This window comes from Balaenoptera musculus, chromosome 4 (assembly GCF_009873245.2).
Source record: "Balaenoptera musculus isolate JJ_BM4_2016_0621 chromosome 4, mBalMus1.pri.v3, whole genome shotgun sequence".
Classification (NCBI taxonomy): Eukaryota; Metazoa; Chordata; class Mammalia; order Artiodactyla; family Balaenopteridae; genus Balaenoptera; species Balaenoptera musculus.
Window position 1 is genome coordinate 14,846,485 of NC_045788.1, and position 25,714 is coordinate 14,872,198.

At 45.1% G+C, this 25,714-nt stretch overlaps 1 protein-coding gene across 2 annotated transcripts in view; it reads left to right on the forward strand.

The window, feature by feature from the left end:
* Positions 1 to 25,714, forward strand: part of BFSP2 (beaded filament structural protein 2) — a 77,247-nt gene that overhangs the window by 23,382 nt on the left and 28,151 nt on the right. For both annotated transcript variants that reach the window (XM_036851022.1, XM_036851021.1), the window contains exon 2: positions 23,451 to 23,533. In XM_036851022.1, coding sequence (XP_036706917.1) covers positions 23,451 to 23,533 — 83 coding nt within the window. The remainder of the gene's footprint in view (positions 1 to 23,450; positions 23,534 to 25,714) is intronic.

The window sequence follows — 25,714 nt, forward strand, 5'->3', positions numbered from 1 at the left end:
TTCTTCTAGAGTTCTTTCAGTAGACTGTTAGCCCCACACCCACCCTTCCAATCTACTGACCGGTCCATTCTACACCGTTGTAATAAGTTGAGGTTATGTGTCCACATAACAAATAAATTGAGGTTATTTGTCCCCTTCATTAAATTAGCCTGGGTTAATTAAATTAAATTAGCAGACACAGGCTCAGGGGTAAAGCATGTTAATTCCTGATTGCCCTTAAGTGTCCCTTAAGTTCCAGTGAAGGGTAACAAAGGTAACATTTATTGAGCACTTACTATATGCCAGGATTTGTTCTGAGGTTCTTGCGTATCATAACTCATTTGACCTCACAACAGCTTTATGAGGCCCATATTTTATGACCCCCTTTTTAAAGATGAGGAAACTCACAGACATAGAAAACAAATTTATGATTACCAAAAAGGAAGCGGAGAAGGAGGGATAAATTAGGAGTTTGGGATTAACATATGCACACTAATATATATAAAATAGATAACCAACAAGGACCTACTGTATAGCACAGGGAACTCTACTCAATATTTTGTAATAACCTATAAGGGAAAAAAACTGAAAAAAAATATATATATACACACACATAACTGAACGACTGTGCTGTACACCTGAAACGAACACATTGTAAATCAACTATACTTCGATAAAAAAATAAAATTAAAAAAATAAAATATAGATGAGGAAACTGAGGCACAGAGCAGTTAAATAACTTTTGCAAGGTCACACAGCTAGGAGGTGACAGAGAAAAGACTTTCAGCTTGGGTAGTTTGATTCCAGAGCCTGTGTACCCAGCAACCCTCTAGATGGACGATGGCTCGCAGCATCCTGACCCTGGAGAGTTTCTGGGATGAGAAGAACACTTGTCTCAGATGGATTCCCAAGAGGCAGAACCCAAGTCTAGGACTCTAGCAGGTGGCATATTATGGAGGTGTCCCCGGGAAGCCTGTGAGGGAGGAGGGAGCAAGCAAACCATCTCAGGCCAAGGGCCAGCTTCAGGGGAACTCAGGAGGGGAAGTTCCACCTCAGAGTTGTCCCAACCCCAAGCAAGGGGCTTTCACACCCTATGCCTGTCAGTCATTTCCGGAGGACTCGCGCAGGGAACTGAAAAGTGGGCTCTGCTGGCCGGAGGGCACTGCTCCAAAAAGAGCCCCGACTGCGGACCCCGGGAAGTGAAAGCACAGGGAACCCACAGGCGCAAAATGGGTGGAAAAAACAATCCAAGGGGATGTGGCTGAGCGCTGACAGTGTCTGCTCTAGCAGCCGCACCTGAAATAGGGAAGAGGAGTTCGCAATCCGGTTTCAGCCTCAACAAGTACCCCACGTATTTCTGAGCAACACAAATTCCTATGATGTTGGCAAGCGCCCAGGAAACAAATCTTGTCAGAGGGAAGTCGAGGATAACTATTTCTTCAGGGCCTCCTCCCGGTAAACACAAAGTGCCTCTCCGAGCCCACGTGACCGTGGCCATGTCCACGGGGCCGGCCCACGCCTCTGCAGACACCTCCCAGCCCCAGCACACGGGCCGCACTGCTCTGCCCCACTCTTCCACGCCGAGTCCACCCAGGAAACCCGCTGCATCTTCATGCCCGCTGCCCAGAAGCCTCTTCTGGAGCTCTAGAGGTCCCCCTGCCCTCCACCTAGTGGTCTCCCACCACCGCTGACCTGCCTTCTCCATCCAACTATTCCAGCCACTCTCGCGCTACATGATAGGGGCCTAGGGCATGCCAGTCACTGCACTGATTTTCGTTCCCTCGTTGTTTTGTGACGTTATCTCATTCTTCTTAATCATGAAATATGTCAAACACATATAAAGGGGTGCCCAACATCCAAAATTGTCCACCTTAATGTTATTTGCTACAGACCTCTTTTAAAAACACAAAATCAAAGATTCCAGATACAACTGAAACACCCTTTGTGCTGCTCCGTCCTGATTCCATTCCCCTCCCCAGAGGCCACCACTGCTCTACATTTGGCATTTATCATTCCCACCAGTGTTGCTTCAATTTTACTATATATGTATATAAATCCTTTATAGGATTGTTTTGCATGATTTTAAACTTTATATTCAATTGTATTACACTGTGTATTAGTCAGGGTTCTCCAGAAAAACAGAACCAATAGGATGTTTCGAGAGAGAGAGATATTTATTTTAAGGAATTGGCTCACACTATAATGAGGCTAGAAGTCCAAAATCAAGGTGCCCGCAGGTTGGAGATCCAGGAAAGAGCTGTTGTTCCAGGACAAGTCCAAAGACCATCTGCCGGCTCTGGGGACCTCAGTTCAGGATAGTTTAGAATAGTTTGTTCTATTCAGGCCTTCAGCTGACTGGATGAGGCCCCGCCAACATTGTGGAAGACAATCCACTTTACTCAGAGTCACCAATTCAAATGTTAATCTCATCCAGAGTAATGTTTGACCAAATCTCTGGGCACCATGGCCCAGCCAAATTGACACATAAAATTAACCATCACACACTACTTCCTTCAGCAGCTTGCTTTCTTCACTCCTCATTTTGATTTTGAGATTTATCCATATTTATACATAGAGCATCTCGTATTTATACCATAGGTTATGAATTTTTCTGCTGATGGATAGAGGTTGCTTTCGGTTTCACTATCACAAACAGGAGGGGCATGAACCTTCTCATGCACACATGGGATTTACAAGGTGGGCAAACTATAGGCAGAAATCTAACCAGGCGCCTGCTTTTGTAAATAAAGTTTGACTGGAACACAATCACACCCGTTCATGTACAAATTGTCTAAGGCTGCTTTCATACTCCCAAGCAGAGTTGTGTAGTTGCAACAAAGACCACAAAACCTAAAGTATTTCCTCCCTGGCCCGCTATAGAAAGAGTTTCTGGGAATTCCCTGGTGGTCCAGTGGTTAGGACTCTGAACTCTCACTGCGGAGTGCCCGGGTTCAATCCCTGGTCAGGGAACTAAGATCTCACAAGCTTCGTGACGTGACCAAAAAAAAAAAAAAGTTTCTTCCCCGGCTCCAGGTTAGTACCTAGGAGCAGAATGGGCTGTGCCCATCATCAGCTTTTATACGGCATTGTCAAATGGCTCTCCAAAGTGGCCGCACTAATTTACCCTCCCGGAAACAGTGTGCGAGATCCCCACTTTCTTCACATCCTCACCTCCCAAAGGTTTGCCAGTCTGATGCTTGTGAACTGGTTTCTCATCCTTATTTCACGTTTCGCTCTTTAAACACATATCACTTATTCATTCAACAAACATCTACTAAGGGATCATTGTGTGCCTGGTACTATCAAGATCAAGCTGCCCCTTTTACAAGAGAAAACACTGAGCTACTTAGTGTGAGAATCACAGCTCCAACATGGCGGTAAGGCAAGATGGTCGTGTGTGGGTATTGCAGGCATGCCCTGGAGAGGGTACCACCATGAACATAAAATCAACCAACTGACATTGTTCTGCAGGCCTGAGGATGCTCAGTTGGAAAATAAAACAACGACTTGGCTCTCTGCGCACAGCTTCTGACAGTGGCACCTCCATAGCAAGTCTTAGCAGAAAGGACCTATATTTCACACAGGTCATCAGTAGAGTTGTTTAGTAATTAAACTGTTTTTTTGTCTTCTCTTTTGACCTTAGAAAATAAAACATCTGCAATTATAAGAGAAAGACTGAGTGTGAGAAAGAAACTGTCCATAATTTATACCGCAAGACATACAGTTTTATTGTTTAAAGTTACCAAGATAGCCAATAAATAAAGGAAAAGGGAGGTGGAGTGTGAGTGAGCTAAATCTTCATTTGTCCGCCAGGAGGTCAATAAATAATGCCTGTGGCTGATAACTCAAACAATCAAGAAGTTTGTAGAAATATGGGGCAAGCTCTGGACAAGTGAACAGCTGGGGACTAGGACATGGGGAGAGAAAAATGTGGGAAGGGGAACGCTTTTCTTTACAAGCCTTTGTAAGCATCTCTTTTTAGTATTGTTTAATTTTTTAAACCAATGTATGTATTGCTTTGATAATTTTTAAATTGAAATACAAGAAGTACAAAAGAGAGCATCTGAAATAATTATAGATGAAGTGATAGGTATGTAATAATCTCAGAGATAGGAGTAGAGATCAGTGGGAATAGAGATTTTTTTTTAAAATTAGCTGTGAGATTGTCATTGTTGAAGTAAGGAGGTGAGTCTCTCTCTACCCTTATATGTAGTTTGATGGAGTTGAAATTTCCCACAATAAAAAGTTTTTTTGAGGGGCTTCCCTGGTGGTGCAGTGGTTGGGAATCTGCCTGCCAATGCAGGGGACACGGGTTCGAGCCCTGGTTTGGGAAGATCCCACATGCCGCGGAGCGACTGGGCCCATGAGCCACAATTACTGAGCCTGCGCGCCTGGAGCCTGTGCTCCGCAACAAGAGAGGCCGCGATACTGAGAGGCCCGCGCACCGCGATGAGGAGTGGCCCCCGCTTGCCACAACTGGAGAGAGCCCTTGCGCAGACACGAAGACCCAACACAGCAAGAAAGCAAGAAAGCAAGAAAGCAAGCAAGAAAGAAATTCACCCTGTCAATATTAAAAAAAAAAAAAAAAAGGTTTTTTGAAAAAAGAAAAAAAGAGCAATGAGCTGTGAGTCAGACTGATACGGATTAAATTCAGCTGGGCCACTTAGTTCTGGGGGCAAGTTCCTGAACTCTCTGGGCCTCAGTTTACCCATCTGTATAATGGAAATTATACAGATGCACCCATTCTGAGGGCAGAGATGAGAGACTGTACCTGTCTCAGGGACACACATGTTAGTGGTGGGGAAAGACAGAAAAATATCAGAATAAAGTCTAACATGACAACTACAGTGATAGAGGTATACCCACAGGGAATATGAGAAGTACAGAGGATGACCAGGGCAGCGTGAGTTGTTTTTTTTTAAATTTATTTTATGGAAGTATAGTTGATTTACAATGTTGTGTTAATTCCTGAGCTGGGTTTTTTTTTTTTTTAACAACTTTATTGGAGTATAATTGCTTTACAATGGTGTTAGTTTCTGCTTTATAACAAAGTGAATCAGTTATACATATACATATGTTCCAATATCTCTTCCCTCTTGCGTCTCCCTCCCTCCCACCCTCCCTATCCCACCCCTCTAGGTGGTCACAAAGCACCGAGCTGATCTCCTTGTGCTATGCGGCTGCTTCCCACTAGCTATGTATTTTACATTTGGTAGTGTATATATGTCCATGACACTCTCTCGCCCTGTCACATCTTACCCCTCCCCCTCCCCATAGCCTCAAGTCCATTCTCTAGTAGGTCTGTGTCTTTATTCCCGTCTTACCACTAGGTTCTTCATGACCTTTTTTTTTTTTTCCCTTAGATTCCGTATATATGTGTTAGAATACTGTATTTGTTTTTCTCTCTCTGACTTACTTCACTCTGTATGACAGACTCTAACTCCATCCACCTCACTACAAATACCTCCATTTCGTTTTTTTTATGGCTGAGTAATATTCCATTGTATATATGTGCCACATCTTCTTTATCCATTCATCTGTCGATGGACATTTAGGTTGCTTCCATGTCCTGGCTATTGTAAATAGAGCTGCAATGAACATTTTGGTACATGACTCTTTTTGACCTATGGTTTTCTCAGGGTATATGCCCAGTAGTGGGATTGCTGGGACGTATGGTAGTTCTATTTGTAGTTTTTAAAGGAACCTCCATACTGTTCTCCATAGTGGCTGTATCAATTTACATTCCCACCAACAGTGCAAGAGTGTCCCCTTTTCTCCACACCCTCTCCAGCATTTATTGTTTGTAGATTTTTTGATGATGGCCATTCTGACCGGTGTGAGATGATATCTCATTGTAGTTTTGATTTGCATTTCTCTAATGATTAATGATGTTGAGCATTCTTTCATGTGTCTGTTGGCAATCTGTATATCTTCTTTGGAGAAATGTCTATTTAGGTCTTCTGCCCATTTTTGGATTGGGTTGTTTGTTTTTTTGTTATTGAGCTGCATGAGCTGCTTGTAAATCTTGGAGATTAATCCTTTCTCAGTTGCTTCATTTGCAAATATTTTCTCCCATTCTGAGGGTTGTCTTTTGGTCTTGTTTATGGTTTCCTTTGCTGTGAAAAAGCTTTTAAGTTTCATTAGGTCCCATTTGTTTATTTGTGTTTTTATTTCCATTCCTCTAGGAGTTGGGTCAACAAGGATCTTCTGTGATTTATGTCATAGAGTGTTCTGCCTATGTTTTCCTCTAAGAGTTTGATAGTGTCTGGCCTTACATTTAGGTCTTTAATCCATTTTGAGTTTATTTTTGTGTATGGTGTTAAGGAGTGTTCTAATTTCATACTTTTACATGTACCTGTCCAGTTTTCCCAGCACCACTTATTGAAAAGGCTGTCTTTTCTCCACTGTATATGCTTGCCTCCTTTATCAAAGATAAGGTGACCATATGTGTGTGGGTTTATCTCCGGGCTTTCTATCCTGTTCCATTGATCTATGTTTCTGTTTTTGTGACAGTACCAAACTGTCTTGATTACTATAGCTTTGTAATATAGTCTGAGGTCAGGGAGCCTGATTCCTCCAGCTCCATTTTTCATTCTCAAGATTGCTTTGGCTATTCAGGGTCTTTTGTGTTTCCATACAAATTGTGAAATTTTTTGTTCTAGTTCTGTGAAAAATGCCAGTGGTAGTTTGATAGGGATTGCATTGAATCTGTAGGTTGCTTTGGGTAGTAGAGTCATTTTCACAATGTTGGTTCTTCCAATCCAAGAACATGGTATGTCTCTCCATCTATTTGTATCATCTTTAATTTCTTTCATCAGTGTCTTATAATTATCTGCATACAGGTCTTTTGTCTCCTTAGGTAGATTTATTCCTAGATATTTTATTTTTGTGTGTTGCAGTGGTAAACGGGAGTGTTTTCTTAATTTCACTTTCAGATTTTTCATCATTAGTGTATAGGAATGCAAGAGATTTCTGTGCATTAATTTTGTATCCTGCTACTTTACCAAATTCATTGATTAGCTCTAGTAGTTTTCTGGTAGCATCTTTAGGATTCTCTATGTATAGTATCATGTCATCTGCAAACAGTGACAGCTTTACTTCTTCTTTTCCGATTTGGATTCCTTTTATTTCTTTTTCTTCTCTGATTGCTGTGGCTAACACTTCCAAAACTATGTTGAATAATAGTGGCGAGAGTGGGCAACCTTGTCTTGTTCCTGATCTTAGTGGAAATGGTTTCAGTTTTTCACCATTGAGGACAATGTTGGCTGTGGGTTTGTCATATATGGCCTTTATTATGTTGAGGAAAGTTCCCTCTATGCTTACTTTCTGCAGGGCTTTTATCATAAATGGGTGTTGAATTTTGGCGAAAGCTTTCTCCACATCTATTGAGATGATCATATGGTTTTTCTCCTTCAGTTTGTTAATATGATGTATCAAGTTGATTGATTTGCGTATATGGAAGAACCCTTGCATTCCTGGAATAAACCCCACTTGATCATGGTGTATGATCCTTTTAATGTGCTGTTGGATTCTGTTTGCTAGCATTTTGTTGAGGATTTTTGCATCTATGTTCATCAGTGATATTGGCCTGTAGTTTTCTTTCTTTGTGACATCTTTGTCTGGTTTTAGTATCAGGGTCATGGTGGCCTTGTAGAATGAGTTGGGGAGTGTTCCTCCCTCTGCAATATTTTGGAAGAGTTTGAGAAGGATAGGTGTTAGCTCTTCTCTAAATGTTTGATAGAATTCGCCTGTGAAGCCATCTGGTCCTGGGCTTTTGTTTGTTGGAAGATTTTTAATCACAGTTTCAATTTCAGTGCTTGTGATTGGTCTGTTCATATTTTCTATTTCTTCCTGGTTCAGTCTCGGCAGGTTGTGCATTTCTAAGAATTTGTCCATTTCTTCCAGGTTGTCCATTTTATTGGCATAGAATTGCTTGTAGTAATCTCTCATGATCCTTTGTATTTCTGCAGTGTCAGTGGTTACTTCTCCTTTTTCATTTCTAATTCTATTGATTTGAGTCTTCTCCCTTTTTCTCTTGATGAGTCTGGGTAATGGATTATCAATTTTGTTTATCTTCTCAAAGAACCAGCTTTTAGTTTTATTGATCCTTGCTATTGTCTCCTTCATTTCTTTTTCATTTATTTCTGATCTGATCTTTATGATTTCTTTCCTTCTGCTAGCTTTGGGGTTTTTCTAATTGCTTTCGGTGCAAGGTTAGGTTGTTTATTCGAGATGTTTCCTGTTTCTTGATGTAGGCTTGTATTGCTATAAACTTCCCTCTTAGAACTGCTTTTGCTGCATCCCATAGGTTTTGGGTCGTCGTGTCTCCATTGTCATTTGTTTCTAGGTATTTTTTGATTTCCCCTTTGATTTCTTCAGTGAACACTTCGTTATTAAGTAGTGTATTGTGTAGCCTCCATGTGTTTGTATTTTTTACAGATCTTTTCTTGTAATTGATGTCTAGTCTCATAGCGTTGTGGTCAGAAAAGATACTTGATACGATTTCAATTTTCTTAAATTTACCAAGGCTTGATTTGTGACCCAAGATATGATCTATCCTGGAGAACGTTCCATGAGCACTTGAGAAGAATGTGTATTCTGTTGTTTTTGGGTGGAATGTCCTATAAATATCAATTAAGTCCATCTTGTTTAATGTATCATTTAAAGCTTGTGTTTCCTTATTTATTTTCATTTTGGATGATCTGTCCATTGGTGAAAGTGGGGTGTTAAAGTCCCCTACTATGATTGTGTTACTGTCGATTTCCCCTTTTATGGCTGTTAGTATTTGCCTTATGTATTGAGGTGCTCCTATGTTGGGTGCATAAATATTTACAATTGTTATACCTTCTTCTTGGATCGATCCCTTGATCATTATATAGTGTCCTTCTTTGTCTCTTGTAAGAGTCTTTATTTTAAAGTCTATTTTGTCTAATATGAGAATTGCTACTCCAGCTTTCTTTTGATTTCCATTTGTATGGAATATCTTTTTCCATCCCCTCACTTTCAGTCTGTATGTGTCCCTAGGTCTGAAGTGGGTCTCTTGTAGACAGCATATATACGGGTCTTGTTTTTGTATCCATTCAGCCAGTCTGTGTCTTTTGGTGGGAGCATTTAAATTTAAGGTAATTATCGATATGTATGTTCCTATTCCCATTTTCTTAAATGTTTTGGGTTTGTTATTGTAGGTGTTTTCCTTCTCTTGTGTTTCCTGCGTAGAGAAGTTCCTTTAGCATTTGTTGTAAAGCTGGTTTGGTAGTGCTGAACTCTCTCAGCTTTTGCTTGTCTGTAACTGTTTTAATTTCTCCATCAAATCTGAATGAAATCCTTGCTGGGTAGAGTAATCTTGGTTGTAGGTTCTTCTCCTTCATTGCTTTAAATATGTCCTGCCACTTCCTTCTGGCTTGCAGAGTTTCTGCTGAAAGATCAGCTGTTAACCTTATGGGGATTCCCTTGTGGGTTATTTGTTGTTTTTCCCTTGCTGCTTTTAATGTGTTTTCTGTATATTTAATTTTTGATACTTTGATTAACATGTGTCTTGGCGTGTTTCTCCTTGGATTTATCCTGTATGGGACTCTCTGTGCTTCCAGGACTTGATTAACTATTTCCTTTCCCATATTAGGGAAGTTTTCAACTATAATCTCTTCAAATATTTTCTCAGTCCCTTTCTTTTTCTCTTCTTCTTCTGGGACCCGTATAATTCGAATGTTGGTGTGTTTAATGTTGTCCCAGAGGTCTCTGAGACTGTCCTCAGTTCCTTTCATTCTTTTTTCTTTAGACTGCTTTGCAGTAGTTATTTCCATTATTTTATCTTCCAGGTCACTTACCCGTTCTTCTGCCTCAGTTATTCTGCTATTGATCCCATCTAGAGTATTTTTAATTTCATTTATTGTGTTTTTCATTGTTGCTTGCTTCCTCTTTACTTCTTCTACGTCCTTGTTAAATGTTTCTTGCATTTTGTCTATTCTATTTCCAAGATTTTGGATCATCTTTATTATCATTATTCTGAATTCTTTTTCAAGTAGACTGCCTATTTCCTCTTCATTTGTTAGTTCTAGTGTGTTTTGACCCTGCTCCTTCATCTGCTGTGTGTTTTTCTGTCTTCTCATTTTGCTTATCTTACTGTGTTTGGGGTCTCCTTTTCACAGGCTGCAGGTTCATAGTTCCTGTTGTTTTTGGTATCTGTCCCCAGTGGCTAAGGTTGGTTCAGTGGGTTGTGTAGGCTTCCTGGTGGAGGGGACTAGTGCCTGTGTTCTGGTGGATGAGGCGGGATCTTGTCTTTCTGGTGGGCACGTCCATGTCTGGTGGTGTGTTTTGAGGTGTCTGCGGCCTTATTATGATTTTAGGCAGCCTCTCTGCTAATGGATGGGGCTGTGTTCCTGTCTTGCTAGTTGTTTGGCATAGGGTGTCCAGCACTGTAGCTTGCTGGTCGTTGAGTGAAGCTGGGTCTTGATGTTGAGAAGGAGATCTCTGAGAGATTTTCGCCATTTGGTATTACGTGGAGCTGGGAGGTCTCTTGTGGACCAGTGTCCTGAAGTTGGCTCTCCCACCTCAGAGGCACAGCCCTGATGCCTGGCTGGAGCACCAAGAGCCCTTCATCCACATGGCTCAGAATAAAAGGGAGAAAAAATAGAAAGAGAGAAAGAAAGAGGATAAAATAAAATAAAATAAAATAAAGCTATTATAATAAAAAATAAGAAAAAAATAGTAAGAAAAAATTTATTAAGAAAAAATATTTTTTAATTTTTAAAATAAATTTTGATTTTTTATAGTACAAAATAAGAAAAAAATTAAGAAAAAAAATTTTTAGTTTTTTAAAATAAAAAATAGGAAAAAATTATTAAGAAAAAATTTAAGAAAAAAGTTTTTAAAAATTTTTTTAGATAAAAAATAAAAAATTAAGAAAAAAAGTTTTAATTTTTTAAAGGAAAAAATTATCAAGAAAAAGAATTTTTTAAGTAAAAAAAAAAAAAAAAAAAACAAAAACGGACAGACCGAACCCTAGGACAAATGGTGAAAGCAAAGCTATACAGACAAAATCTCACCCAGAAGCATACACATATACACTCACCAAAAAAAGGAAAAGGGGAAAAATTAATATATCCTGCTCCCAAATTCCACCTCCTGAATTTGGGATGATTCATTGTCTATTCAGGTATTCAACAGATGCAGGTACATCAGGTTGTTTGTGGAGCTTTAATCCAGTGCTTCTGAGGCTGCTGGGAGAAATTTCCCTTTCTCTTCTTTGTTCGTACAGCTCCCAGGGTTCAGCTTTGGATTTGGACCTGCCTCTGCGTGTAGGTCACCTGAGGGTGTCTGTTCTTCGCTCACAGAGGACGGGGTTAAAGGAGCAGCTGCTCCGGGGGCTCTGGCTCACTCAGGCCGGGGGGAGGGAGGGGTACGGATGCGGGGCGAGCCTGTGGCAGCAGAGGCCGGCGTGACGTTGCAGCAGCCTGAGGCGCTCCGTGCGTTCTCCCGGGGAAGTTGTCCCTGGATCACGGGACCCTGGCAGTGGCGGGCTGCACAGGCTCCTGGGAGGGGCGGTGTGGACAGTGACCTGTGCTTGCATACAGGCTTCTTGGTGGCGGCAGCAGCAGCCTTAGCGTCTCATGCGCATCTCTGGGGTCCGCGCTAATAGCCGCGGCTCGCGCCCGTCTCTGGAGCTCGTTTAGGCGGCACTCTGAATACCCTCTCCTTGCTCACCGCAAAACAAAGAGGCAAGAAAAAGTCTCTTGCCTCTTCGGCAGCTGCAGACTTTTCCCCTGACTCCCTCCCGGCTAGCTGTGATGCGCTAACCCCTTCAGGCTGTGTTCACGCAGCCAACCCCAGTCCTCTCCCTGTGATCCAACCGAAGCCCGAGCCTCAGCTCCCAGCCCCCGCCCGCCCCGGCGGGTGAGCAGACAAGCCTCTCGGGCTGGTGAGTGCTGCTCGGCACCGATCCTCTGTGCGGGAGTCTCTCCGCTTTGCCCTCCGCACCCCTGTGGCTGTGCTCTCCTCCGTGCCTCCGAAGCTTCCCCCCTCTGCCATCCGCAGTCTCCGCCCACGAAGGGGCTTCCTAGTGTGTGGAAACCTTTCCTCCTTCACAGCTCCCTCCCACTGGTGCAGGTCCCGTCCCTATTCTTTTGTCTCTGTTATTTCTTTTTTCTTTTGCCCTACCCAAGTACGAGGGGAGTTTCTTGCCTTTTGGGAGGTCTGACGTCTTCTGCCAGCGTTCAGTGGGTGTTCTGTAGGAGCAGTTCCACGTGTAGATGTATTTCTAATGTATCTGTGGGAAGGAAGGTGATCTCTGTGTCTTACTCTTCAGCCATCTTGCCCAGACCCCTGAGCTGGATTTTGAAGGATGGGTAGGAGTTCACCTGGCAGATAAGGAAAGCATGGAGTCTGGATGGCCTAGTTAGGTCATGACACACAGAGGTAGCAACATGAGTCAAGGTCTGGAAACTGGAGAGGCCCACGTCTGTTTAGAAAAATAGTTCAGCCTATAGCAGGGGAGAGAAGAAGAGATAAAGCCAGAGTGAAGAGCAGGGCCAAGTTATGAGGGTTTATTCAAGAGCACCCCCCTGAATAATTTCAAAAAATTCAAATTGCATCTCAGTAAGTTCATTCCAGTAGGAAGGGGAATGAGAAGTTGGAAAGCAGTTGCTCCAAATCTAGAAAGCAGAGAGAGGCAGAGAGACAGAGACAGAGATATCACAGAGGGAGACCAGCTGGCTGCCCAAACAGAGCCTCCCAGGGTCACTGTATCTTGATGTGCCTGGTGCTCAAAACTCAGATTTTATTAGGGCATGTGTAGAAAATTAGGCCCTGAAGAGCCGGGTCATGACACACACACGCAGGCTTACATACTGGTGGACCGTGGCAGTTAAACTCTTCAGTGCCCAAAGCAAGCCCTCCTATACCCATCCAGTGTAGCTGCAGGCAGGATGCTGGCTGAGCCCAGAGCCAGAACTTGGGGGAACAGGATGAGGGAGGCCTCCGCAGAAGGTGAAGCCTAGGGAACTCTGTCCTCCTCGAGACAGAGGGCAGCCTCTAGGGACCAGGTGCTCCCGACCGCCCAGCACTGTGAACACCAGCACCCTCCAGTTCTGGCCTCTCACTCCACACTCCCCTGACCTCTCCTACTGAGACCTTCTCCCCTCAGCCAGAGCGCAGCGTGATGATGAGGTCAAGGCTTACATGCAGTACAACTCAGAAGTGCCCACCATCCTGAACTTGCCCGGAAGACCCGACCTTAGCCCTCAGTGTGCCTGATTCTCCCGGGACCCACAGTGGCTGTGACTGTGCTTGGGGGGAGCTGTCTGGGACATGACACCCTCTCCACTACCTGGTGACACGTCCCCTAACTCCACTTGCAGGTGCAACCTTAACTCACTGCGTGGGCTTCGTATTTTCCATCTTCAGGTAACAACTATCAGGCTGAACCAGAAAAGAGACAATTGGGGCTCGAACTAAGGCTGGATAAGGGACGGGAATGGAGTGAAGCTCATCAGTGTGGGGAGTTGATATGTTCTGATTTGGGGGTGAAGGGGAGGGAGGTACCAAAGATGATTCTCAGGTTGGAACTAGGTAGGAACCTGGGTGTCCCTGGAGGGTCTCCCCTTCCTGGTTGTCCATGAAGAAGCAGCATTATTTCTGGGCTCATTAATCCAACTGTATGTCTTGTACCAGACACTGTGCTGGGGATGGAACAACAGCAGGACAGAAAGGCGGTGCCTGGCCTCAAGGAGTTTATATTCTGGCAGCAAATACAGAGATGACAACTAATAAACCAATAAACAAAAATTGGTAATAATTACAAGCTGTGGTAAGTGTTTTAAAGAAAGTGAACAAGGCAGAGAGGGGCAGAGCGGAAGGAGGTCCTACCTTAGGCAGGGTGATCAGGATGAGGGAGCCACCCAAACACAGGAGCGGGGAGAGCAGTCCAGGCAGAGGAGTCCGCACGGGCTGAAGCCTTAAGGCAGGAGAGAGGCCTGCGTGGTCCACAAAGACCCGGCAGCAGCAGGGTGGAGCCTGTGAGCAGTGGGAAGATTGACACACATGCGGGGCCTGGAGGGCCGCTGTCAGGAGCTTGGATTTTATCTTAAGCACAAGAAACACCTCAGAAGAGTTTTAATTTAATTGAATCAGAGTGGCATGATCTGATGTGAAGAGTTGAAGAAAATCACTCTGGAAGCAGGATGAAGAATGGACTCAAGGAGGAGAGGACAGAGGGATTAGGAGGATGTCGCCATGGGGTCAGAGAGCGTGATGGGGGTGTGCACCAGGGTGACATCAGTGGAGATGTGAGAAGCAGATGGATTTGAGATACATTAGGGTGGGGGGGGGGGAAATGACTAACCTTGGTGTTGGATTAGATGTGGGAGATGAGAGAAAATGTGATGTCAAGACTCCCTGGTTTCTGTTAGTACTGTTTACTGGCATGGAGTGCGGCGGGGGGGCTGTTTGCTTTTAGAGGGCAAAAATTCCATTTTGGTCACGTTAAGTGTGAGACATCTGAGCCAAGTAGAGAAGATGTCAAGGAGAGAATAGTACACAAGCCTAGAGTAGAAAGGAAGGTTCTGAGCTAGAGATATAAATGCAGAAGTCATCCGCACATACATTTCAAGCCATGTGAATGGATCAGATAACTCAGTGATTAAAGAGAAAAAGCCCCAAGACCCAGTCGTGAGAACTCTAGCATTTAGAGGTCAGACAAGGGAGACAGACTTCACGCAGGAGGAAGCCGAAAGATGGCCAACAAAGTAGAAGGAAGAGCAGGGGAGAGTAGTTTATGGAAGCCAAGAGAGGAAAGTGTGTCTCATGACGAATGTAGCGGCAGGTCAGGATGAGCACAGAGAAGCATCTGGCTGGCTGGTGACATGCTGGCCTTCACCATCCTGGTGAAGATGCAGTAAGAGTAGGGTATAGGGACAGAAGATGATTTCTTGTTAATTTATTGCTGGAAGCAAGTCATGCTGAGCATTTATCCTAAACTTGAAAGTCCAACAAATGTGAGAAGTGTTTCCAGGGCTCTTGCATCTGCCAGTGCACCAGCTGAGTCTCATTTCCCAGGGCCCAGTCTTACCCACCTCCTCCCTCACCTGCAGCTCTGGTTGCTGGGATGCCAATATCGTTAACTCCAAATAAAGCTCTAATTATACCCTTGGGCCCAAATGATAACCCTTTTGAAAATGCTGCTCATCCTTGCCTTTTTGAAACACAATGAAGGTTAAATCCCTCACCTGCCACCACCAGCTCCATTTATTTTTATAACTGCATCGCAGTGAGGATGGCAGTAGGAAAGGGTAAAATCCTCATCATCGTAGTACCAGGGACCAGGGCTTTTCAAATGACTATGGATGGAAAAACTGAAAGAAAAATAACATGAAGCCACTAGATAGAAATCTTCATTCAGCCACCGGTGCATCCAGAAAAAGCAGAGTGGGGACAGTGCCAGACCACCATACCCAGCAGACTCACTCAACAATCACTGAACAACTGCTCTGTCCTAAGACGAATAACAACAATAAAGATGGCTACCATTCATGCTTACTCTGCTCCAGGCAGTCAGCCAAGTGCTTCCCAGGCATCGGCTCATTTGTTTCTCACAACTATCCCAGGGGGCAGGGAGTGGCATTATCCACATTCTACGGATGAGAAACTGAATCTTAGAGTCACTTATCCCAGTAACTGGCCCAAATTGGTGAGGGAGGAGCTGGGGTCAAGAATAGGCCAATGTGGTCATTGCCTGCATACAGTTTACACTGCGTGGAGAGACGGGGACATGCTCCGCTGTGGGGGGAACGTGACTCAGATGCAGGATGATTCAAGGAGGGAGGTAGGGAGACAGCTAGGGCCCATGTGCAGCCAGTAGCTCTGGCTAAAAGCCTAGGGGCCATCCTCAATTCCTCTCCCTCACTCTCCCCATGACTGCTCCATCCCCACCATCCCTCAACCGCCCTAGTCAAAGCCACCATCACCTCCCCTGGATGAGTGCAGGAGCCCCCTAGCTGGGCCCTCGGCATGGCCCCCTGTGTCCCACAGGAGTCAGGGGGATCCACTTACCACGCAGGTTACCCCTGTGCCTGCTCAAAACCTTCCATTAGCATCCCAGCAAATGCCACTTCCTTCCCGCTCTTCCCAAGGCCTTCCCCCCAGGATCTGGTCTTTGCCTGCCTTTCTAACCGCATCTCCTACCATAGCTGCTGATTCCCCAAAACTAGCACAGAGCCTGGCACAGAGGAAATAATAATCACGTGCTGAAGACGTGAAGGTAGTAAAGGACGAGCGAATAAAGAAGCTTCGCAGAGGAAGCCATGTTCGAGAGGAGCGTTAAAGTGGGGAAGGGTTTCTCAGGTGGCCAGGGCCAGGGAGTGTCAGGTGGTAAAACCAGGTGTTCTAGGGAGAGGCAACGGTGTGGGTCAGGACAGCAAGGAGGTCCAGGAGCAGCCTGGGGGCGGCCTGAGCAGGACCGGAGCAGGTCTGTGCAAAGCAAAGGCTCTCAAAGTCGAGTGTGCATCGTAAGCCCCTGGAAAGCATGTTAAAGCACAGATCATTAGGACCCACTCCAGAGATTCTGACTCAGACGTCTGAGGTAGGGTCTGAGAATGTGCATTTCTCACAAGTTTCAGGTGGCGCTGAGGCTGCTGGTCCAGGGACCACACTTTGAGAAGCACTGGTGTAAAGTCTGCTAAGGAAGCGTCCACGTGGAGGCGCAAAGGAAGACAGCTCCAGGGAAGTCAGATGAGGTGGCTGCCGGCCAAGCCCGGAGCAGCTTGAGACTCCGCAGCCGGCGGGCAGCGCCCCGCCCTGCACCGTCCCTCACAGAACACACCCCTGCCCCCCATGACCTCTGACTGCCTTTCCCCTGCCGCTCAACCCCCGCTACTCTCATCCACAGCATTTTAGGCTTTGAAGGTGATTTTGTTTCTGGCTCCAGCAAAATTAATGGGTCCTAATCCCTTAAGACCAGCTAATCTCACATAGAGATTCGCACTGTTGCTGCTATGACAGTGCCTCTTTTCAACAGAAGACCTGGTGTTAAGTTACGTAGCCTTGATGGTAGGAGTCCCAGCTCTGTTTGGGCAGAAGGACAGAGAGGAGAAGATGTCATCTGCTGGTGTCCCCAGCACACCATGTGCAAGCTGCTAGCCTGCCCTCCCTTAAGTCTGCCCTTGAGTGCAAATGTTACATCACTTTATACTTTTCTCCTACTAGAAAAGTGGGCAGGAGTGGTCCCAGGGTCATGGGTAAGTATGTTTGTATTCACAGCATCAGTCAGGGACTGTACATTTGGTATTTTCATGACCTTCTCCCCTGGAAAGAAAAGGTGATCAGAGAAGTGAGGTTAATTTGCATCCACTTCAGCCATAAATCCAAGAGGACCAGATAGCTAATGTACATCTCTCAAAGTTTTAAACACAAGTGCCCTCTCCTCTCTAGGGCCTGACAGCAAAGTTTGCAGCCGCAGAAGCCCCCTGGGCCTTCAGAGTCGGACCGCAGATCTGCCTCAGGTCTCCTCAGCTTACAGGGCTCAGAAATGAAAGCTCAGGGACTTGGAGTGGGAGACGGTTTGGTTTTTTTTTTTTTTAACATCTTTATTGGAGTATAATTGCTTTACAATGGTGTGCTAGTTTCTGCTTTATAACAAAGTGAATCAGTTATACATATACATATGTTCCCATATCTCTTCCCTGTTGCATCTCCCTCCCTCCCACCCTCCCTATCCCACCCCTCTAGGTGGTCACAAAGCACCGAGCTGATCTCCCTGTGCTATGCGGCTGCTTCCCACTAGCTATCTATTTTAAATTTGGTAGTGTATATATGTCCATGCCACTCTCTCACCCTGTCACATCTTACCCCTCCCCCTCCCCCGTGTCCTCAAGTCCATTCTCTAGTAGGTCTGTGTCTTTATTCCCGTCTTGCCACTAGGTTCTTCATGACCTGTTTTTTTTTTTTGTCTTTTTTTTCCCTTAGATTCCATATATATGTGTTAGCATACGGTATTTGTTTTTCTCTTTCTGACTTACTTCACTCTGTATGACAGTCTCTAGGTCCATCCACCTCACTACAAATAACTCAATTTTGTTTCTTTTTATGGCTGAGTAATATTCCATTGTATATATGTGCCACATCTTCTTTATTCATTCATCTGTCGATGGACACTTAGGTTGCTTCCATGTCCTGGCTATTGTAAATAGAGCTGCAATGAACATTGTGGTACATGACTCTTTTTGAATTATGGTTTTCTCAGGGTATATGCCCAGTAGTGGGATTGCTGGGTCGTATGGTAGTTCTATTTTTAGTTTTTTAAGGAACCTCCATACTGTTCTCCATAGTGGCTGTATCAATTTACATTCCCACCAACAGTGCAAGAGGGTTCCCTTTTCTCCACACCCTCTCCAGCATTTATCATTTCTAGATTTTTTGATGATGGCCATTCTGACCGGTGTGAGATGATATCTCATTGTAGTTTTGATTCGCATTTCTCTAATGATTAGGGATGTTGAGCATTCTTTCATGTGTCTGTTGGCAATCTGTGTGTCTTCTTTGGAGAAATGTCTCCAGAGACGGTTTGGTTTGTTTGGTTAGCGTCCTCACACCCAGTAGGGAAGATGCCTCTTTGTCTTTGTGATGCAACCCAAATAGGAACCAGGAGTCCTGACTATTCTGTGTTACAGCAAGGACAGAAAACAGTCCTCCACAACAGAGTCTCTCTTGATTCTGATGTGCCTTTCAGTTTCCAAAACTGATGGCAAAGATATGCACACTTTCAGGTCACATTAACCTGGTTTGGCCTTCTGGCTCTGCCACATTCCAGCTATGCGATTTGGGCAATTAACATATGCTCTCTGAGCCTCAGCATCCTCATCCATAAAATGGGTGAGTTGATATCAGCATTGGAGGAGGGCCGTGAGCATTTAGTGAAGTCATGAATATTGAGTATTGGGTGGCAGGTGGGGAACAGTCAGTGAGCTGGGATCTATATAACAATTGGCTCTCCATGGATGAAACGCTCTGCTTTATGGTGTTCGCCAATTTCCTAGTGTAGCTACTCTCACCACAGCTGACATCAAGCTACCAGCATGAATGCAGAGTTGGGAAGAGATGCATTGTAGGACAGTGTTACATAGTGTTCCCACCTGTCGACTGAAGAAAAACACACAACTTAAAAGTTGAGAGTTAAGTTTTATTAGGGAACCTTACTGAGGACTATAGCCCCAGAGAGACAGCCTCTCAAATAGCTCTGAGGAACTGCTCGGAAGAGGTAAGGTAAGAGGCAGGATATATTGGAGTTTTTTGCTGGAAAGCATGTGGTCGAACATCAAAAGATTACTGCTAATCACAAGAAACTGACATCTCAAGTTAATGATTTTAGTGTTTTTCTATATAAAGGAAGATGCAGAGTCTGGGCTCACTGAAATTATTTCTTCAATATGCATCTTAACTCTCTGGGGCCAGTATCCAAAGCACAGAAGACTTGCTGTTTTTCTCCACCCTGAGTTCTCTGGGTGCACCATGGGGCTGGGGGCAGCTACAGTGGCTGATAGCTTGGTCCTTGTAGAACTGGAATGGTGGGCAACATTCTTTGTTTACCGGAATGGCAAGCAATGTTCCCTGTCCACACATCATTCCAGATACGAGAGAAGCAAATAACCTCAAAAGCAGAGATGACCGTCAAACATAGTAAAACAATTAGGAAATTGATGAGTAGTCATTACCTTTGTATTTTGAGTATTTATTAGCTTTGTTTTTAGTATAATTTATGTAATTGTAAGTTCACATAATTAAAATTTTCATGGTGGCTGTGTTTAACAACCGGCTCACGAAACTCCTGAAATATTTATTTAACAGTCTGTCCTGGCAAGCAGGTACAAGCCAGTACAAGCCAGCTCCAGCATGTGAGTGGGCCACACCTGTAGGCAGTAAATCCAACTTCTCTCCCTCTTCCTTTCCTGTCCTCAGTCCCGGGGAAGGTTTCACGGTTTTCCCAGGTATAGAGACAAAGATGGTCCCTGTCCCACTGTGCAGGCGCCACACTTACTTTTGGCCTTGGCCACCATCCCAGTCCTCAGCCTGTGCTAAACCTCAGCCAACGTCCCAGCGCTGGACCCGCCGCCTGGCCCTTTCCTGGCTGGGGGCGCTGAGCCACCCCTGACACCCAGAGGACGTGGCCTGTGCGGGGCTGAGGGGCCGTGGGAGGACAGAGGAAGGCTCTCTGCGCTCAGCGATGGCCTGGAGGTCTATTTTAGGATCCACTCTGTGGAGATGGGGAAGCACGGCCAGCAAACTGCGCTTTGGCAAGTCAGGGCCTATAATTAGCCTCCACTTGAGGCTCGAATAAACCCCTGGTTGTTACTAAACAGCAGCGAAAGCAGGAACCTCCAGCTTCCCTGAGCCCAGAGCTGCCCAGCCTCCTTGGACAGACATTGGATAGAACCTCCCCATCTGCTGGGCGGCGTCCAAAGTGTCCCAGGCAGCCTCCCGTCCTCAACCCCAAGTAAGGAGAAGCAAGGACAGAGCCCTGGCCTCGCCTCCCATCAGCCTGTATCTCCTACCGACTCCTGCACTGATGCTCCCGTCAGCCTCTTACTTATGAAGAGACTGCAGTCCGCTGGGCGGATGTCACTGATTCACACACAGGGGACAGTTGCTGCTGGGCGGAGCAAAGCCCAAGTCAAAAGGCAGCACATGCAAGCGCTAGTGTGTTTGTTCTGGACGGTGGGACATAGGTGACTGCATCCTCAGGCATCTTTCTGCTTTTCCAGAATTGTGTGCCTCTGAATATGGTACACGTATATCCCCCCACGCCCCAGGGTTGGGTTTTGTTTTTTACTTTTTCTGTCCACCCCCTGCATTGCATGTTTTCAAAGCAGAAACAAAACAGAGCTGTACCCACATGAAGAGTTTAAGCCTCAAGCTCCCTCACTTGCACGTCCCCCTTTGTATTAGTAATTTTTTTTTTTTTCTTAAAGGCAGTCTCCCAACTTGTACAAGCTCCAGGCCCACATCTGCCCGCATCTGGCCTTGCATGGCCAGCTACTCTAGAGCACTTTGGAAGCCATCATCTCTGAAGCTGGGGTTTTTGAGCCCGCGGTCTGGATACCTGCTATGACTCAAGGCCCCATGTTAGGGTGGAATATTTGCCATGGGCACCATTGGGAGAAAACGAGCAGGGTAATTGCCCTGGGCTGCAAATTCATCATCTGCAAAATGGCATCACGGAGCATCCAAAGACAAGGAAAGGGGCTCCTAAATGTGGGTGCAGCAGCGTGTAAAGGAGGGCGAATAGAGGACTGGGTCAGAGCAGCCAAAGCCAGTCCTCAGAGGCCTCACAGAGCCAGAGCCTTTGAATGAACTATATTCAACGATATTAACTCTATGTTCTTATTTTCTGTATTCTTGATGCTGTGGCAGCTGGGGCCTCATTGACAGGGAGAGACGGCCCCATTGCAGGGCTAGTGATCCTAGAGATAGGAACCACTTACCTGTGACAGTGCCTTTGAGATGCAAACCAACCCATCCTGAGTCAATACCCCAACCTGCCTCCCCTTGCTGGGGCTCACACTCCAAGAGGCAATATTCCTCTGCTCTGACCACCCAGGGCTGGGTACCAGACAACAAGGGACCATCTCTATAGCCCAGAGACCACTGAAATTATTCAAACCAGCCAATCCCAGCTGCTTATACTGCTGTGCCCATTCCTTCCCATGAAAACCACAATAAGGCCTTTTGCCCATGCTTTCCCCTCGCCCCTTCTGCTTCCTGACCAGCCCTGGTTCTTCTCTGTGTAGCCCTACATGGTGTGGCTGCCCCCTCCTCTTGGGAACTGTGAGTAACAAATGATCTTCGCAATGTCAGTTGTCTCCTGATCTGTTGGCCTCTCCATACCAGAATAAAAGCAAAATCCCCGGTACATCTTAAAACACCCTTCTTGGGGGCTTCCAGAAAATGACCTCCAGACCTGGGACAGGGGAAGATTGGGAATGGCTCACCCATGGTCACACAATTCATTCATGCAGGCATTCACTCAACAGGTGTTGATGGAATGTCCACCACAACCAGAGCTTGGAGACACAGCAATGAACAAGGAGTTGACCCTGGGAAGGGCCACTTCAGCACAGTGGGATGAGGGCTTTGCTGGGGAAACCGAGGGAGCACAGGAGTGGACCAAGTCCCAGATCTGGGTGGAAGGGATGGTGCGCCCTTGTTCCAGTGGGGTCATCCTGTGTTGTTTGTCCACTTCATTGAATTTCCCACCAGCAACCTCATCTTCTCTCTGCTCCAGCCCTGCCCTGACGCACACTGGAGCAGGCAACTGGGGTCTCCCCCTCCCCGTTCTTTCTCATCTTACTCCGGTCTCTGACCTCTGGTGCCGGAAGTCCTCCACCAAGTCAGCAAAGAACTTCCAACTCATTTACTTTCAAGAGCAAAGGACTGATAAGAGCTTAAAACAGTGATTTGCAACCTTTTTTTTCAGTTTTATGTATTTTTATTAAACATAATTTACATATAGTAAAATACACAAATCTTAATGGTACAGCTTAACAAATTGTTACCTACTATACATCAATGTAATCACCAGATCCAGATATGGAACATCTTTATCACTCCAGAAAATTTCCTCAGATTTGCATCCTTATTTTAAAGTAACAGTAAGTTTATCCCCCATCCCAAGCTGAAGATTATCCGAAAGCCAATATGTAAAAAATATATTTATTTTAAAAAGAAGTTTCTCAGGTTAAGAAGATGACTATCCTCCCAAACCCCACCTGTGGGGAACCCTGAGGGGTGCTGAGGGCCAAGTTTGAAAAATCATTCTTCTCCATGAAACCCCCGAACTGTATGTACCATGTTTATGTTCACATGTATGTTCTGAGGGTGGACAGAATTCTAGAGCCGAACTGTCCAGTTCTAGAGCCACCTGTGGCCACCTGTGGCTATTTAAATGTAAATTAGTTAAGATTAAATAAAAGTAAATGTTCAGTTCTTCAGTTGCCTTTGCTACGTTTTGAGCGTTCGGTAGCCACGTGTGGCCACTGTGTTGGACCACACAGTGTAGAACAGTTCCACCATCACCGAAAGTTCTATTGGGCAGCACTGGTCCAGAGATTTCATCAGTTTCCCAAAGGCATCCATGACCAGAAAATGTTAAGAGACACTAAGTCAAGCCAGTGAAACTTCATTTAAGGAGCCAGAAATTTCACTGGAGAGCCAAAAGCTCATCATTGTGACAGAGGCCACAGACAAGTCTGCCTTGAGTAATCTTTTTGCTCCAAAAATCCAACCCTAAAAGCCCTTAGAAGACACCCAGATTTTATGCTTTATTGTCTATCTCGCCCCCCTTTTCTTAGAGAGGGACACTTGAATTCTAAAAATATTTGCCATGAAAAAGGTGCTCTCAGTGCCCCAGAGGCTCTGTGCCCAGCGCGAGGCACAGTTTGAAGTAGGAAGACACCGCAGTGACCTTGTCCTTTGGTGTGTGGTCGTTCTAGGTGGGCGAGGCGGTCCTGGAAAACGCACGGCTCATGCTGCAGACGGAGAATATCCAGGCGGGCGCGGATGACTTTAAGGAGAGGTAATGCTCCACAGCCGAGGGGACAGTCCCTCTGTGCCCCAGACTCCTGGGCCACTCGGGTAATGCTGCCCCAGAGTCTGCAGCATGCACCCCAGCCTCACGGAAGGCTGGGTGGGATAACAGCATCCCCAGGAGAATCCAGAGCCAAGAATATCTGGCTCAAACCCTCCTTGTAGACACAAATAGGTCCCAAAGCCTCAGAGATTTTGCCAGTGTCACCTGGCTTAGAGCAGAGGTCTCAAAACCTAGTGTTCATCAGAACCACCTGAGGGACTGATAGAAAACGCAGATTGCTGTGCCCACCCTCAGAGTTTCAGATTCAGTAGGCCTCAGGCGGGCCCTAAAGTTTACATTTCTAACTGGTTCCCAATGATGCTCATCCTGCTGGCCCTGGGACCAAATTTTGAGAACTACTGGTTTGGAGCAATGCTTCTCAATCCTGGCTGCATATGAGAGTTACCTGGGCACTTAAAACTGCCAGTGCACAGCCCCACAGACATTAATGGGGGTGGGTCCCGGCCTCTGTATTTTTAAAGTTCACCAGGCTTTCCTGATGTCCATCCAGCCTTGAGAACCACCTCTTTGGAGTCTAATAGTGTCTCCTATAATGTGGCTGATGAAGATCATTTTAAGCGGTATAAAGATAAACGTTTTAATTTTAATAGTCATGTATTTATTTATTTATAAATTTATCTATTTATTTATTTATTTTTGGCTGCAATGGGTCTTTGTTGCTGCACACAGGCTTTCTCTAGTTGTGGTGAGCAGGGACTACTCTTTGTTGCAGTGCACGGGCTTCTCATTGCGGTGGCTTCTCTTGTTCCGGAGCACAGGCTCTATCTAGGTGCATGGGCTTCAGTAGTTGTGGCACAAGGGCTCAGTCGTTGTGGCGCACGGGCTTAGTTGCTCTGCGGCATGTGGGATCTTCCCAGACGGGGAATCGAACCCGTGTCCCCCGCATTGGCAGGCAGATTCTTAACCACTGTGCCACCAGGGAAGTCCCAGTCATATATTTATTTTTATAGTTACCTTCTGTTTATGGCCCATGAAACTGTTTTTCCACCATAGTACTACCATTTATAGTAGCAATTTAAAATTTATTTAAGATAAAGAGCTTTTAAAGTTTATTGATTTAAGATTTACTCTTTAAGTACATGAATTTAAGGAACAACATAAAGTAAATAATGATACAGAAAATACACATTTAGTGCAAAATCGTGTAGGTGAGTGGGGTTTGTAAAACACTGGCCTAATGGAGAAGCAAAATGAAGATGCCACTTTTATGGATGAACACAGTGATTTTGAGAATATTTTGAGGGGAAGGTGTCCTGGGAGTTGAGCAAATGGGTGGATGATGGGATTGTTATTCCCTAAATTAGCAAAGATGAAGAGGAAAGGCATATAGTTAGGAGTCTATGGGGAAGACCATGATCCCATGGCCATTCTTATCTTAGGAATAAGAAGGGTGTTGTGATGAAAAAGGGAATCTCCACCATCTCCTCAGATCCCCAGTCATTTCCTTTCTTTGAGACCAAGCTTCTCCACCTGCTAAAAGGCCTCCATTCGTGCCACTCTGGAGTCAAGGAGACTCTCAACCAGCCAGGGTTGCCGTCTTGCTCAGCACTGGTAGCCAAGGTCAGAGGCGCTCAAAGAAGTGCAGCCATCATCCAGCCACTGACAACTCTCTGCATGATTAAAGACAGATGCCAACTGGGACTTCCCTGGTGGTCCAGTGTTTAAGACTCCACACTCCCAATGCAGGGGGCCCAGGTTCGATCCCTGGTCAGGGAACTAGAGCCTGCATGCTGCAACTAAAAGATCCCACATGCCACAACTAAAAAGATCCCACATGCCGCAACTAAAAGATCCCGCATGCCACAACTAAAAAAGATCTTGCATGCTGCAACTAAAGATCCCATGTGCCGCAACTAAGACCTGGCACAACCAAGTAGATAAATAAATATTAAAAAAAAGAAAAGATGCCAATAGACATCGAACCATTCACACTAAATTTAAGGTAGAATTTAATTAAGTGTGATTAAGGTAGCATCTGACTGAAATGTTTTTCACTCATTCATTCATTTATTCCTTTTGGCATGAATTCATTCATTCATTTGTTTATTCATTCATACATACCTTTGTCCTGCCATTCAACAGAGTAGAATGTAAACTCACCGAAAG